This window comes from Piliocolobus tephrosceles, chromosome 4, assembly GCF_002776525.5.
Source record: "Piliocolobus tephrosceles isolate RC106 chromosome 4, ASM277652v3, whole genome shotgun sequence".
NCBI classification, from domain to species: domain Eukaryota; kingdom Metazoa; phylum Chordata; class Mammalia; order Primates; family Cercopithecidae; genus Piliocolobus; species Piliocolobus tephrosceles.
Genome location: NC_045437.1, coordinates 139,480,792 through 139,495,065, shown reverse-complemented (window position 1 = coordinate 139,495,065; position 14,274 = coordinate 139,480,792). Strand labels below are relative to the sequence as shown.

Here is a 14,274-nt window from a genome sequence, read left to right as displayed (position 1 = left end):
CACACTGGCCCCAGGCAGGAGGAAAACACAAGGGATGTTCATCGATTACCAGGGTAGGAGAGTAGACCACGTGTCCAAAATGGTTAAATAAGCCACGGAACAGCCACAGGACATTAGGTAGCCATTAAAAAGTCCATGTTTCCATGGACTACTTAACATGGGAAAATGCCCCCGGAAGAATATTAAGTAACTAGAATATAACCATATAAAACATATTCTTAGCTTTATACAGATAGTCATACTCACATCTATAATATACATAGGAAAAAATAGTACAAAGAATGACACTGAAATGTACACAGTGGCTATCTCTTAATGGTGAGATTAAAAGATTTTTAAATTTCTTATACTTTCCCAAATTTTGAAATTTTGACTCAAAACCTGATAATCAGAACAATTCCATTTTTTAATGGAATCGTAAATATTTGCTAGTCGTAAGCTTGCATCCCCTCTAATATCCTTGCCAAAATGCCACCTGACCCTGCTTGAACCCTCCAGTGACGGGAACTCACTACCCTTTGAGGCCTTTTTTTGGCCACTTCTTCCTCATGAGTAGAAATCTGCTGGCTTTAGCCTCCCCCACTGGCCACAGTGCTGCCTTCTGGAACAACAGCGAACAAAGCTGCTTTCCATGCCCCTTGATAAGACTTCAGAGATTTGAAGGCAGAGGCCAGACGCTAGGCTGCATCCTCCCACCCTGCCCACATCAGCCTTCCAAGGACACTAATATCCTTTACCTCCCACGTCCCAAGGTACTTTCCTTGGGTACGGTCTAGGCAGTGATGTCCTTAAAACATAACGTTAAGCCTATGCCTCCTTATCTCTTTCAAAGGCATCCTTCCTGCCAGTCAGGGTATTAGGGACTCTGTCACATACAGTCTTTCATCTAATCTTTGGAACAACCCTATGACATAGGAGCTAATACCACTCCTGTCTTACAGATGAGGAAACTGAGGCATGGAGAAGCCAGGCCACTCTTAATTCACTTAATGGATCTTCCATGCATGTAGTCAGGACTGAACCAGCATCCAACCCACAGCCCAGTGTGGTCGACCCACACATGTTTGCCAAGTTAGTAAACGAATAGGTGAACTCCGTGTTAAAGGCCATGCCCTTGGTGTCTACTGGTTGATTTCAGAATTACCCATGCCTGCACCAGCCTCTTCCATATCATTCACTCCTGTCACCTGGCTTGCTACATGGACGTGCTCATGAAGGGCTGCTGAATGACTGACCCACCGAGTACCTGTCACCTGAGAACCAGCTTTGGCAGCGGTGCTGAGCCCCTTCTCAGAGGCCCTGCTTGGAACTATGGAGCCGTAGCCACAGCCTTTGGGACTGGAGAGTTCAAACATCATTCCTGGTACTCTGCAGAGTCACACAAAGGGAGTCAGCCGCGAGGTGCCTCCTGAACCGCTCCCCTGCCCCCGCCCCGCCCCATTCTACCCTATTGCCCAAGGGAGGCTGGTAACCTGTTGGGGATAGGAAGGCCTCTCCTTACCACCATGACCAGCAAGCCCCCAGAAGGCTTGTCTCCTTAACCCCTACCCATTCTGCCTGGCCTTCTCCTGAGTCCTCCTGGGGCATGTGACCACATTAGCCATGGTCTTTGCCAAGAAGAAGGGTTTAGGCAGGACCACGTGATCCAGATGGTTCCTCAGTACCCACTCCCAGTCTGCCAGGAACCCCATTTATTCATTCCCAGCATTTCAACTTGTCCCAATAAGGCAGTGACCTAGTCCCAGGCCAGGCCTCTCAGGGTGGTCTAGAACATCTCGTCAGCCAAGCCCAACAGGCACCATAAACCACAGAACTCAGCAGACCCTCAGATCCTTGAACCTGGAGGGACATGAGAAGGCATCACAGTCAAGCTCCTGTCCCTAGCCAGGGTAATCCTTGCTAAAAGCACCAGCCTCATTCCTTGCTGCCTGCCACCTCCATTCTCCACAAAGAACCCCCTCACGCTGTGCTTTCAGTGGCTCAGCCTTTGCTTAGGCCTTGGCCATGAGTGGGTAATTCCTGCCATACTTTCCAAACCATCCTCCCTTCAAAAACCCTTCCTGCATCTCTCAAGGCTGAATGTGATGCTCCTGCTGCTCCCTGGGCCAACCCCTAGCATGGCTCTTATTTGTCCCTCATTCACTCAAATATCTACTTAGCACCTGTTCCGCGGTCTGCATAAGGCAATGAGCACCAGATGGAGAGTGCAGAAAGCCAGGCTCAACTGCATAGCTTTGCCACCAACTGGCTGTGTGACTTTGGACCCATCATTCCTCACTGAGCCTCAGTTTCCTCGGTAAAGTGGGAAAGATTCTGCAGCTCAGCCTAGCTTTCAGGGCTTCTGTGAGACTGGGCAGGATGTGAAAGCATTCTGCAAACATGCAGGGTGAGTCATGATTATCAGAACCTAACCCCTCTGTAGCCCGAACTCATTTTTGTCCATCCCATCCCTGGAGTCCCCCTCTCTCCCAGGGGGCTGATAGCCTGTTGGGGATGAACTTGGGAGCTCATGCCTTCCAAGGGGTTGGCACCTGGGTGAGAAACTGGGCAGGAGCACAGCCTACAGGGATGGCAACTTTAAACAAAACCAGCCCATAAATCTTGCCATATAGGGGCAGGGGCCTGGCATGGCTGGGGCCAAGAAGGCATGCCAGGCTGTTCTGAGGCAACAAAAGTAAAAGATTTTATGCTAAAGTCATCAAGAAGCCACTGGAAGCACAGCGGGATGAGGTGGAGACAAAGAACACGGGGCCAGGGGACTAGATACCTGTGTTCTGCTCTGCGTTGCTCTGTGACCTCAGTCATGCCCCTTCCCTTTTCTAGGCCTTAACCTCCTATCTGTATGGCGGGTGCATCAGCCCAGGTGGTACCTAAAGGCCCTTTCAAACTCAGACAGGCTGTGCCAGCTTTACTTGCCCTTCAGAGCTTTGGCTGTGCCAGGGACAGGCAGGAACAGCTGGTAAGTCTCTCAGAAGAAGCAGGAGCCAAAGAAGCTGTGCTTACTGTGACCTCCTCTTCCAGCTTGTGGAAGGGTCAAGCTCTTCCCTGCTTCCTCTACCTCTGGGTAGACGGAATTCATCCTTGGTCCACTTTGCAAGCTACAGGGTTGACACAGGTGCAGAGAACACAGACTCTCAGATGCTTAGGGATCATCCTGCTCATCACTTCCCATATAGGGAGAAACTGAGACCCAGGGAGCCACAAGGGCTTGCTTGGGGTCACCCAGTATGTTTGTGGCACCACTAGGACTTACACCCAGGACTAATGTCTGCCTACCACTTGCTCAGTTACAAGTCTCAGCCGAGGCTCAGGTCTCTCCACCTTGTTATCCGTCAGCCAGCCCCTTCCTTCTACTGATAGAGCCAAGCCTCAGTTTCCCTGTTGGAGTGAGGAAAGACATGAGGGTTTCTAGGTCAGGGGTTGGTGAGGATTTTCGATCTGGTAATAAAGGGAGAGCAAGGAAAGCCAGGAGGTATCAGACAGAGCAGGGAGTAGAATCCTCCAGGCTAGGACAGTACTGTTAGGCAGAAAAACCTGTACTCAGGGCACAAGCAAAGCAGGAGCGGAGGGAGGACTAAAGTTCATTGCAAAACGATTAAATATTGTCACAGTTTGGGACCTCTCTGGGTCTCAAGGGGGAATGATAATAATGTTTATGGGATCATCTAATCCCACCTGGCTAGGGGGCAGGCAGTGGTAGGAAAAGGGGCCAGAATTTGAGGGTGCTCCTTCCCCTCTGCTTCACAGTGTCTCCCGAGGAGGCTATCCTTCTAGCTTCATGTTCCGACCTTCTGGGCTCGGCAGACCCCAAGGGGCAGCTGGTCTCACTACAAGAAACCTGAGAATTGTCCCCTGGGCCCTAACCCAGCTCCAAGGCCCCTTGGGGGAAGGACAGGAAGGGAGGAGAGGGCCACAGAAGGCAGTAGATCTCCTCCCTCTTTGGCCCCTCCCAGTTACCCCAAGGGCAGCCCACACTCACCAGCTCTGGGGCCTGCAAGAGCCCTAAGACCAGCGCCTCAAACTTTAAAGTGTCATCACCTGGGCATATTGTTAAAACGCAGCTTCTCTCTTGGCAAGACTGGGCCAGAGCCTGAGATTCTGCATTTCTTTTTTTTTTTTTTTTTGAGACGGAGTCTTGCTCTGTCGCCCAGGCTGGAGTGCAGTGGCCAGATCTCAGCTCACTGCAAGCTCCGCCTCCCGGGTTTACGCCATTCTCCTGCCTCAGCCTCCTGAGTTGCTGGGACTACAGGCGCCCGCCACCTCGCCCGGCTAGTTTTTTGTATTTTTAGTAGAGACGGGGTTTCACCGTGTTAGCCAGGATGGTCTCGATCTCCTGACCTCGTGATCCGCCCGTCTCGGCCTCCCAAAGTGCTGGGATTACAGGCTTGAGCCACCAAGCCCGGCCGAGATTCTGCATTTCTAACAGGTCCCGAGTGATGCCGATACTGCGAGTCTGTGGCACACTCTTCGAGCAGCCCTGAGATTATCAGCCTCTAACGCTGCGGGGAGGAAGCCGAAGGCCCAGAGAGGTCAAGTCACTTGTCCATGGCCACACAGCGAACAGCCCCAGACCGAAAGCAGAGGGCACCTGCCACAGACACACGACATCTCCCCACCCGAGGCAGCGGGAATCAGCTGCAGTTGCCTGGCCCGGGTGCCGTGTTTGTAAACTCGGCTGCTTGGTGCGGCTCCGGTCGGGGTAAAGGGCGCCTCCCAGCAGAGCCTCCCTCGTCTCTGAGCCGGCCTCTCCAGGTTCTCAGTCCGGTACTCCGGGCCGACCAGAGAGAACCCGGGGCGCCGAGTCCCCTAGGCAGAGCGATTCCGCACTCCCCTCTCCTCGGAAAGCAAACTTCTCCGCCGGCGCCCTTTACCTTTTTCGGGGGTTTGCAGCTGCTCAGCCTGCTATGTCTGCAGCCCATCCTCCTCCGGGGGCTCCCGGACGCCGCTTCCCAACTCCGGGGCCCCCAGAGGAGCCTGCGGTCCGGGCCCCGCTGCCAGCTCCGCGCCCGCCGGCTGCGGCTGCCGGCGAGACCCTGAAACTGAACCTGGAAGCGCTGTATTGAGCCTGAGCTGAGGCTGCCGCGCGCCGTAAATACCCGAAGAGCGGGGCCTCCGGGTAGCCTGCAGGGCCAGCGGCGCGGCCACCAGAGGCAGGTGACCAGAATCTTTCTAAATAATAGGAAGCTCTGGTCAGGGCAGAAACAAAAACCTTGAGGAGCAACAGATGCTTTTCCAAACCCTCAGCTAAGCAAGGGCCATGGGAAAAAATAATTAAAACAATTATTTGATAAACTAACAGCTGTCATTTATTGAGGGCTGTTTTTGTCCCGGTTGTTTTATACATTTTATTTATATTTCTTGCCATATCCGTGCAACAAAGGTATTACTTCCTCCATTTTACAGGTGAGGAAAATGGTGTTCAGAGATGCAAAATGATTTGCCTACGGTCACATGGCTAGTAAGTTACCACAGCCCAGATAGAATCCAGTTCCTTTTTTTTTTTTTTTGGCGCTATCATAGCTCACCGCAGCCTCAAATTCCTGGGCTCAAGCGAGCCTCCCAGCTAAGCCTCCTGAGTAGCTGGGACTACAGAGGTACACCACCATACCCAGCTAATTTCTTTTTTCCAGTCTGATTTTGAACGAATGCCCTCAAGCGATCCTCCCACCCTGGCCTCCCAAAGCGTCGGGATTACAGGCTTGAGCCACTGCACAGAATAGTTCTAACTCCAGAACGTAAGCTTTGACTCAATGGCCTATAAATAAATAATAATACTAAGTTTATTTTATTTATTTATTTATTTATTTTTGAGACAGAGTCTCGCTCTGTTGCCCAGGCTAGAGTGCGGTGACAGAATCTTGGCTCACTGCAACCTCTGCCTCCCAGGTTCAAGTGATTCTCCTGCCTCAGCCTCCCAAGTAGCTGGAATTACAGACAAGCACCACAACACTCAACTAATTTTTGTATTTTTAGTAGAGACAGGGTTTCACCATTTTGACTAGGCTGATCTCAAACTCCTGACCTCAGGTAATCTGCCCGCTTTGGCCTCCTAAAGTCCTAGGATCCCATGCCCAGCCAATAATACTAAGTTTAATTTTAATATCTCCTTACTTCTGGGCTGATAGTTTTTTCCACCTCACAAGCATCTGTAATATTTGACTCTATGCATCTTGGATGGATGTTATTCATCACAATAACCTCTTGAGGCAGGCCAGGTATGGTAAGACTATGGGACATAAAATGTCAGTGTCTAGGAAAAGGAGCTTTTGTTTATCTTCACTTTGTTATTAGCTGAGGTTTCTGGAATGGCAATGCAGGAAAAAGATAACTAATTTTGAAAATCAGTGTGTATGCCTATTTGCGTGTATATTGGAATATTAGATTCAGGGCCAAAACTCTTGGAAAGGTGTGCTGTGAAAAGTGCTTAGACTCATGAATGGGGAAAGAATATGAGACCTCAAAAAAATTGCTCCCTCCATAGAGTACAAAACCAATTGCAAAAGTGTGTAAGAAAGGAAACTAAGGAAATGTGAAATTAGGTTCTCAAAAGCAGGTATAATAGAGAATGGTGGCTCACAAAGTGTGATTCCCAAATCAGCAGTGTCAGCACTACCAGCCACCTTTGTTGGAAATGCAAATTCTCAGGCCCCACCCCTGGCCTAAACTCTGGGGATGGGGCTTAGGAATCTATAGCTTCATGAGCACTCCAGGCAAGTCTGGCCCGGGCTACATTTGAGAACCCCTGCCATAAGACATGCTCCACAGGTCCTGAAGAAACAGGGTATGCTTAAATTATACTTAAATTAACAATGTTTATTGGAGCAGTGCTCGTGATTAAAAACAAAGAACACAAAACAACCTAAACAGCCAAGAAAAGAAGCTTGGTTAAATACCTTATGCTATATCCATAAAAATAGGATGCCACATAACCAGCAAAAATACTGAAGATGAATTTTTTTGTGTTACAAAACGTAACAGATTCATTTTCATTAAAAAAAAGTATTGAGTGACTACCACTGTATTGGTGAGATTTTGAAATTTTAAAACTGTTTTTTGTTTGTTTGTTTGTTTTTGAGACAGAATCTTGCAATATCACCCAGGCTGGAGCACAGTGGAGTGATCATGGCTCACTGCAGCCTCAATCTTTCAGGCTTAAGTGATCCTCCCACCTCAGCCTCCCGAGTAGCTGGGACCACAAGTGCATGCTACCAAGCCCAGCTAATTGAAAAAAAAAAAAAAAAATGTGTGGGCCAGGCACAGTGGCTCTTGCCTGTAATCCCAGCACCTTGGGAGGCCAAAGTGGATGGATCACCTGAGGTCAGGAGTTCGAGACCAGCTTGACCAATATGGTGAAACCTTGTCTCTACTAAAAATACAAAAATTAGCCGGGTGTGGTGGCATGCACCTGTAGTTTCAGCTACTCAGGAGGCTGAGACAGGATAATTGCTTGAACCTGGGGGGCGGAGGTTGCAGTGAGCCTAGATTGTGCCATTGCACTCTAGCTTGGGCAACAGAACGAGACTCCCTCTCAAAAAAACAAAACAAAACAAAAACGTTTTTGTAGGCCAGGCTCAGTGGCTCATACCTGTAATCCCAGCACCTTGGGAGGCCGAGGCAGGTGGATCACCTGAGGTCAGAAGTTCAAGACTAGCCTGGCCAACATGGTGAAACACTGTCTCTACTAAAAATACAAAAATTAGCCAAGCCTGGTGGTACATGCCTGGGATCCCAGCTACTTGGGAGGCTGAGGCAAGAGAATCACTTGAACCCGGGAGGCAAAGGTTGCAGTGAGCTGAGATCGTGCCACTGTACTCCAGCCTGGGCAACAGAGTGAGATTCCGTCTCAAACAGATAAACAAACAAACAGAATTTATAGAGGGTATCACTATATTGCCCAGGCTGTTCTTGAACTCCTAGCCTCAAGCAATTCTCCCACCTCAGCCTCCCAAAGTTCTGGGATTACATGCATGAACCATTGAGCCTGGCTTCATTTTCTTGTATTAAAAACTGAGGGCCAGGTGCAGTGGCTCAGGACGCCTGTAATCCCAGCACTTTGGGAGATCGAGGCAGGTGGATCATGAGGTCAGGAGATTGAGACCATCCTGGTTAACACGGTGAAACCCCTTTCCTACTAAAAATACAGAAAATTTGCCTGGGCGTGGTGGTGGGTGCTTGTAGTCCCAGCTACTCAGGAGGCTGAGGCAGGAAAATGGCATGAACCTGGGAGGCAGAGCTTGCAGTGCCAAGATAGCGCCACTGCACTCCAGCCTGGGCAACAGAGCATCTCAAAAAAAAAAAAAAAAAAAAAAAAAAAAAAGAGTATGCACTTGTTACTGTTATAATAAAAAATACTATTTTAATATGAAAAACTTCACTTTTAATATGTTTTTAAACCCATGCATGAAACTATCATTAGTTTTTCATCATCAAGCCATGGGCAGTTCCGTGAAATCCTAAAGAAATGGACAATGACTGTGATTAATTAGGTAGAAAAGCAACATAAAGGGCAAAGATGGTTGAACTGTGAGCATGAGATCCAAACCTGTAAAGTGATCCTGAACCAGTCATTTCTCCTTTCTGAGAGTTTCTCGTCTATATGTTGAAGAGTCGAACTCTCCAAAATTGACCCCAAATTTTAATGTCTACAATTGAAATTAATAACTTGGGGCCAGGCGTGGTGGCCCACACTTGTAATCCCAGCATTTTGAGAGGCCTAGGCAGGCAGAGCACTTGAGGCAAGGAGTTTGAGACCAGCCTGGACAACATAATGAGACCTTGTAAAAAAGAAATTTTTAAAAAATTAGCTGGGCTTGGTAGCGCGAGCCTGTTGTTCCAGCTACTCAGGAGGCAGAGGCAGAAGGATTGTTTGAGCCCAGGAGTTTGTCATTACAGTGAGCTACGATCATGCCACTGCACTCCAGCCTGGGTGACAGAGCAAGACACTGTCTCTAAAAATAAATAAAGTAGAAGAAAATAAAATGAAGAGCTTGGAGTGGTGGGTGGGAACTAGGAGGCAAGTCCTTTCCCTGGAGCCTCTGCTCTCAAGACGTCTTGCCTCCAGCCTCTTTAAGCCTCCTGGGAGAGCAGGTTCAGATTTCACATTTTCCCACTGCTGGCTTTTTGGTTATGTGTTTGAAGTTCATGCCTGAGAAACTTGAGTAGCATGAGTTTGACAAAGTTGCCAATGAGATTTTTGGTGGTTGGCATACCAGTCAGGTTACGTTTTGCTGAGATAATAAAAAGCATAAAAATCTCAGTGACTTAACACAAGAGAAGCTAAGTTTTGCTCACACTACATGCCCAGAATGGGCAGGCAGAGGGCTCTGTTTCACAGAGAAGTTCCACATCATCGTATAACACAGCCTTCTCAACATGACGGCTTTAGGATATGCTGCGCAAAGAAAAGGGAGTGTACAGAGAATAGTGCATAGGGCCTTAACTGCTTCCACTTGGAGGGAACACACATTAGGTCCACTCACATTTCATTGGCCAAAGCAAGTCACACAATCATGCCCAACTTTAAGAGGATGGGAAAGTGCAATGTGTGTGCAGAAGGAGAGGAGAATCAGAAATATTGGCAAATAGCATAATGTCTACCATAGTTAGCAATTAACAAGCAGCTACTACTTCTTGGGCAAGTTGGGTAACTCATCCTGATTTGCCTAGGATTTTCCCACTCTTAGCCCCGGAAGTCCCATGTCTCCAGAGACTCTTCAGTCCCAGGCATGTTGGGATGGTTGGTCACCCTATGGCCAAGGCATGGTCAAGGTGTAAGAGAAGACTCAATTCTTGTTCTTGAATGAGTTATAATCTGGGGTGCCTTCATTTGACATTTGATCTATACATAAGAAAAAATGGGAAACAATACGAAATAGGTTTTATAAAGCTAATACCAAGTCATGTGCAGGAGGTATTGGCATTAAAGGGAGACAAGATACCAAGGTGGGTGGGGATAGTCAAGGAGGACTTCATGGGGGAATACTACAGCCAAAGGATATTCATACCAAAAGGAATTCTAGAATATCAGGTTGGATTGGAATTTGATGCTTGGCTTCTACCGCTTGCAATTAAGAACACTGACTAATATAAATCTCTTGTTATAATTTCCTTTCTAGGTGCTTATGCAGCCTGTGTTTAATACTTTCAGTGATGAGGAAATCACTACCCATCTTTTCATATCTTGGGGGAGGGGAGAAGCAAGGAGGAGTGATTATAAGAGGGAAGAACAGCATGAGTCAAGTCGGGTTAGGGCACGGAGGCTGGTGAGTTAGGCAAGGAGGGATTCATGTTGTGTGTAAAAGAACAAAAGTTGGTGGTGTGGGCTCTTGGGGGGGGCATATTGGAAATAATACGAGGATTATTCTCAGCATCTTTCATGAGAAAAATATAATATACTCATATGTAAAAAATTTTGCATAGAATTTCAGGCAGTTCAGGGACCCCACGTAGCCCATGCAGTGGGGCTGTGCTTGGATCCCAGGTGAAGAACCTCTCGGCTCAGTGGTCACTGAGTGGTCAGCTCGGTGGTCCCAATTACCCTGATTTGATCATTACACATTGTGTACATGTATGATATATCACATGTATGCCCAAAATATGCACAATTATTAAAGATCTCTCTAGCCCTAAAGCTTTTTCTGTGTAGGTTCTTCTGATTGGGCCCAAATATTCCCCAAGCACATGTCCTCTGCCCAGAGTGACTTTCTTCACAATCCACCTCTGTGGGTTATAGTTCTATCCATACCTCGAGGAGCGGCTCCAATGCTCTCTCCTTCCAAGAGCCTGGCAGCACTTGTTCTGTGGCTCTATGAGCACACGTGGCAGTTTTCCTCTGAGTTGTAGTTGTTTGTGTGCTCTGGGTTCCCTCCCTAATGGATGAAGGGCTATACAGCTCTGTCTCCTCCCTCTTCACCCCATCCCATCCCACTGAGAGATTGCTAGTTGCCTTACTCAACTTCCATTCTTCTCTCTTCCATAATTACAGAATCCTGATCATTCTTTGGGCCGGCAAAGTACTGGGCTAATAGGCTACTTACACAGCTTTCCTTGCACCTAGGGGTGGCCAGGGACATGGAAGGGGAAATTATGGGTTGAGGCTTCCAGGAAAACTTTTAATGAGAGGATGACTCAGCTGGAAACAGGACTCCCCTATTTTGTGCTCCCCCTTTCCTGCCTGGAATACAGACCGGATGGCTGAATCCTGGCAGCCATCTTATTACCCAGTGCCAAAATAAGGAAGCAGTCTTGATCTCTGATTAACTTATGGTGTCCCAATACCAGCCTTGATCAACTACTTCCAAACGTTTTCACATAATGAACAACAAATTAGTTTAAGCCAGCAGGGAAATTATAGTTAACAATAATTAATTATATTTTTCAAAATAGCTGGAAGAGAATTGTAATGTTCCCAACACAAAGAAAAGATAGATGTTTGAGGGGATGAATATCCCAATTACCCTGATTTGATCATTGCACTTTGTGTACATGTATGAAATAGCACATGTATCACATGTATACCCCGGATATGTACAACTATTATATATCAATTTACAAAAATTTTTTGAAATTTGTTTTAGCCAGTGCTGTTGAGATTTTGTTACTTGCAGCAGAGTGCAATTTCTAGCCAATACATAGGTCACTAATTAAGATTGGTTATATTAAATTTAATTAGAATAATTTACTCTTAGGGACACTTTGTAAAGCCCCAGCTTCAGTTCTGGAGATGGGAAATGAGGCTGTGTTGATTAAGGTTTCCTGGGTTTTCTGGACTCTGGATAGAAGGGTTGGTTTTGGTCAGGCATGGTGGCTCATGCTTGTAATCCTAGCCCTTTGGGAGGCTGAGGCAAGTGGATCACTAGAGGTCAGGAGTTCAAGACCAGGCTGGCCAACATGGCAAAACCCTGTCTCTACCAAAAATACAAAAATTAGCCAGGCATGGTGGCATGCGCCTGTAATCCCAGCTACTCGGGAGGCTGAGGCATGAGAATCCCAGGAGGCGGAGGTTGCAGGGACTAAGATTGTACCTCTTCACCCCAGCCTAAAAAGAAAGGTTGGTTTTGACAGGCTCCTCTTGGAATATACTTGAAGAATGAGAACATCTAAAATTGTTGAGTCCTTAGAGTTCTATTGGAGTATTTCTCAAGGTATGGGCAGGCTCATTTGCTTCAGAAGCATCAGGGATTGGTTAAAGTGCAGTTTCTCTGGAATTCTCTCTTTTCCCCATCCACTGAATCAGGACTGAGAGGACTGAGTCAGAGGAATCTTCACATTCAAGGTTGAGCTTTACTGCCCCAAAGCTTGTGTGGGTCTCCTGGCCAGGGAACTGAATTGCTACATTGATTGGATTGGATTGTGTTGAATTAAATAAAAGGGTAAGCCCTTGGAAAGGAGAATTGAATCTGAGTAACACTACTTAGCAAGAAGCCATCCCTGCCTATTTTCCCAGGAGAGCTGTGGTTTGGGATTTGGGCTGCCTTGGGAGAGGCATCAAAAGATTCACTTTACCACTTTCTTTACCAAGAGTCAATTCATGTAAATCATGGTGGCCCAGTGCTTTCTCTGTTCAGTGAGGTTCAGATAAAGATCCTTAAGGAGCTTGGATGGTAAGAGTAGGAGGAGCACAGAACATCACCTAGAAATACTCTCTCTCTCTCCTTTTTTTTGAGACAAAGTCTCACCCTGTTGCCCAGGCTGGAGTGCAGTGGTGCAATCATGGCTCACTGCAGCCTGGACCTCCGGGGCTCAGGTGATCCTCCCACCTCAGCCTCCTGAGTAGCTGGGACTATGGGCATGTGCCACCATGCTTGGCTAATTTTTGTATATTTTTGTAGAGACAGGGTTTTGCCATATTGCCCAGGATTATCTCAAATTCCTGAGCTCAAGTGATCCTCTCGTCTTGGCCTCCCAAAGTGCTGGGATTACAGGTGTGAGCCACCATGTCCAGCTGCCTGGGAATATTCTCTAGGGGAAACTGCACATGCCCTCCTTAAGTGAGCTGTAGGGTCTGGAGGCCACTAGGAATGAACAGGAGTGAAGATTTCATTACATCAGTGACTCTCAAAATGTGGACCAGGGTTTAACAGCATCAGCATCTCTTGGGAAATTATTACAAAAGCATCAGACACCCTGGGTGTGGGCCTCAGCAATCTGTGTTTTAACATCTTCTCCCCATAATTGTGATGTGTGCTTATGTTTGAGAACCACTGCTTTAGACCTTCATGTCCTCCTCATGTCTGATAGATGTCTGGTAGACTTAAAGAAAATGCATACAGAGATGAGGGACAAAGTAGGGTCCAGGGCTCAGTGAGTTGAGGGGTAAGCACTATTTTCTAGGGTTGAGACATCCTTGGCAGCACTGGGTGTCTAGTGTCTAGACCACCCCTACCTGCATCCTTCGTATGAAACATGGTGGACTGTTCCATGAGCCAGGCCCTGAGCCACCCCACATCTAGAGACCATAGGAGAATCCTTTCTTGCTTTGGAGATTCTGAGGCTCCCTTTTGGATACAGTCTTCTGATGAGCAGCGTGTTGATTTACATGTAATTGAGTGAGCAGGACTCCAACATTAGCTTGGGTCTTTCCAGGCTCATACCAGAGCTGGGTATTCACTTATGTGGCTGCACACAGTCAGTAAACTCCCTACCCCTCTATCTTGCCTCCCCCAATATACATCTCATCAGGGGATTGTCTGCACCTTCTGCATATTCCCACTGACGTCATGCTCTCAATTGTATCCAATTGCAAACACATTAACTGTATAGGCTTGTTCAGTGGATCCTCATTTCCAGCAGCCCACTTCATTCTTTGATTTGAAAAGTGAATATTTTTCAACCTATATAACCTGCTATTTAATCATAACTTAAGCAACCCTTTTCCAACAGACAACTATGCTTTGACCCTTCCTTCTGGAAAACCTGGCATTTACTGGTCCTGGGTCCTGATGCATCTTCCTTGTCCTACCCTAGTGGGAGGGTCTTACCCACATAAAACAATGGGAATGAGAGTTGGAGGATGGTGAGGTCAGCAACTGGGCTTTCCAGACTGAAAACTGGACCACATGAGTTAGCAAAGAAATTTTGTGACTTATGTATATTTTTATTGATCTGATTCTATTCATGCATTACTGTTTGCCAAAATATTGGAATTTCTGGGACATGTAGAGGGATAAGGAGATAAAATAATATTTGTAAACGGGAGTGGCCCAGAACATATGGGAGATATACTAGGTCTGCAGGTTAAAACCCAAATGTCTATAGGGCTAGGTAGGTACCTAA

At 47.2% G+C, this 14,274-nt stretch overlaps 1 protein-coding gene across 2 annotated transcripts in view; it reads right to left on the bottom strand.

The window, feature by feature from the left end:
* The window catches only part of CCDC69 (coiled-coil domain containing 69), a 44,655-nt gene extending 39,566 nt beyond the window's left edge, over positions 1-5,089 (bottom strand). Inside the window, exon 1 of one of the 2 annotated variants that reach the window (XM_023227088.2) lies at positions 4,872-5,089. In XM_023227088.2, coding sequence (XP_023082856.1) covers positions 4,872-4,919 — 48 coding nt within the window. In that variant the 5' untranslated portion in view covers positions 4,920-5,089. The remainder of the gene's footprint in view (positions 1-4,871) is intronic. The other variant, XM_023227089.3, reaches the window with a different exon arrangement.
* Between the last annotated feature and the right edge of the window lie 9,185 nt (positions 5,090-14,274).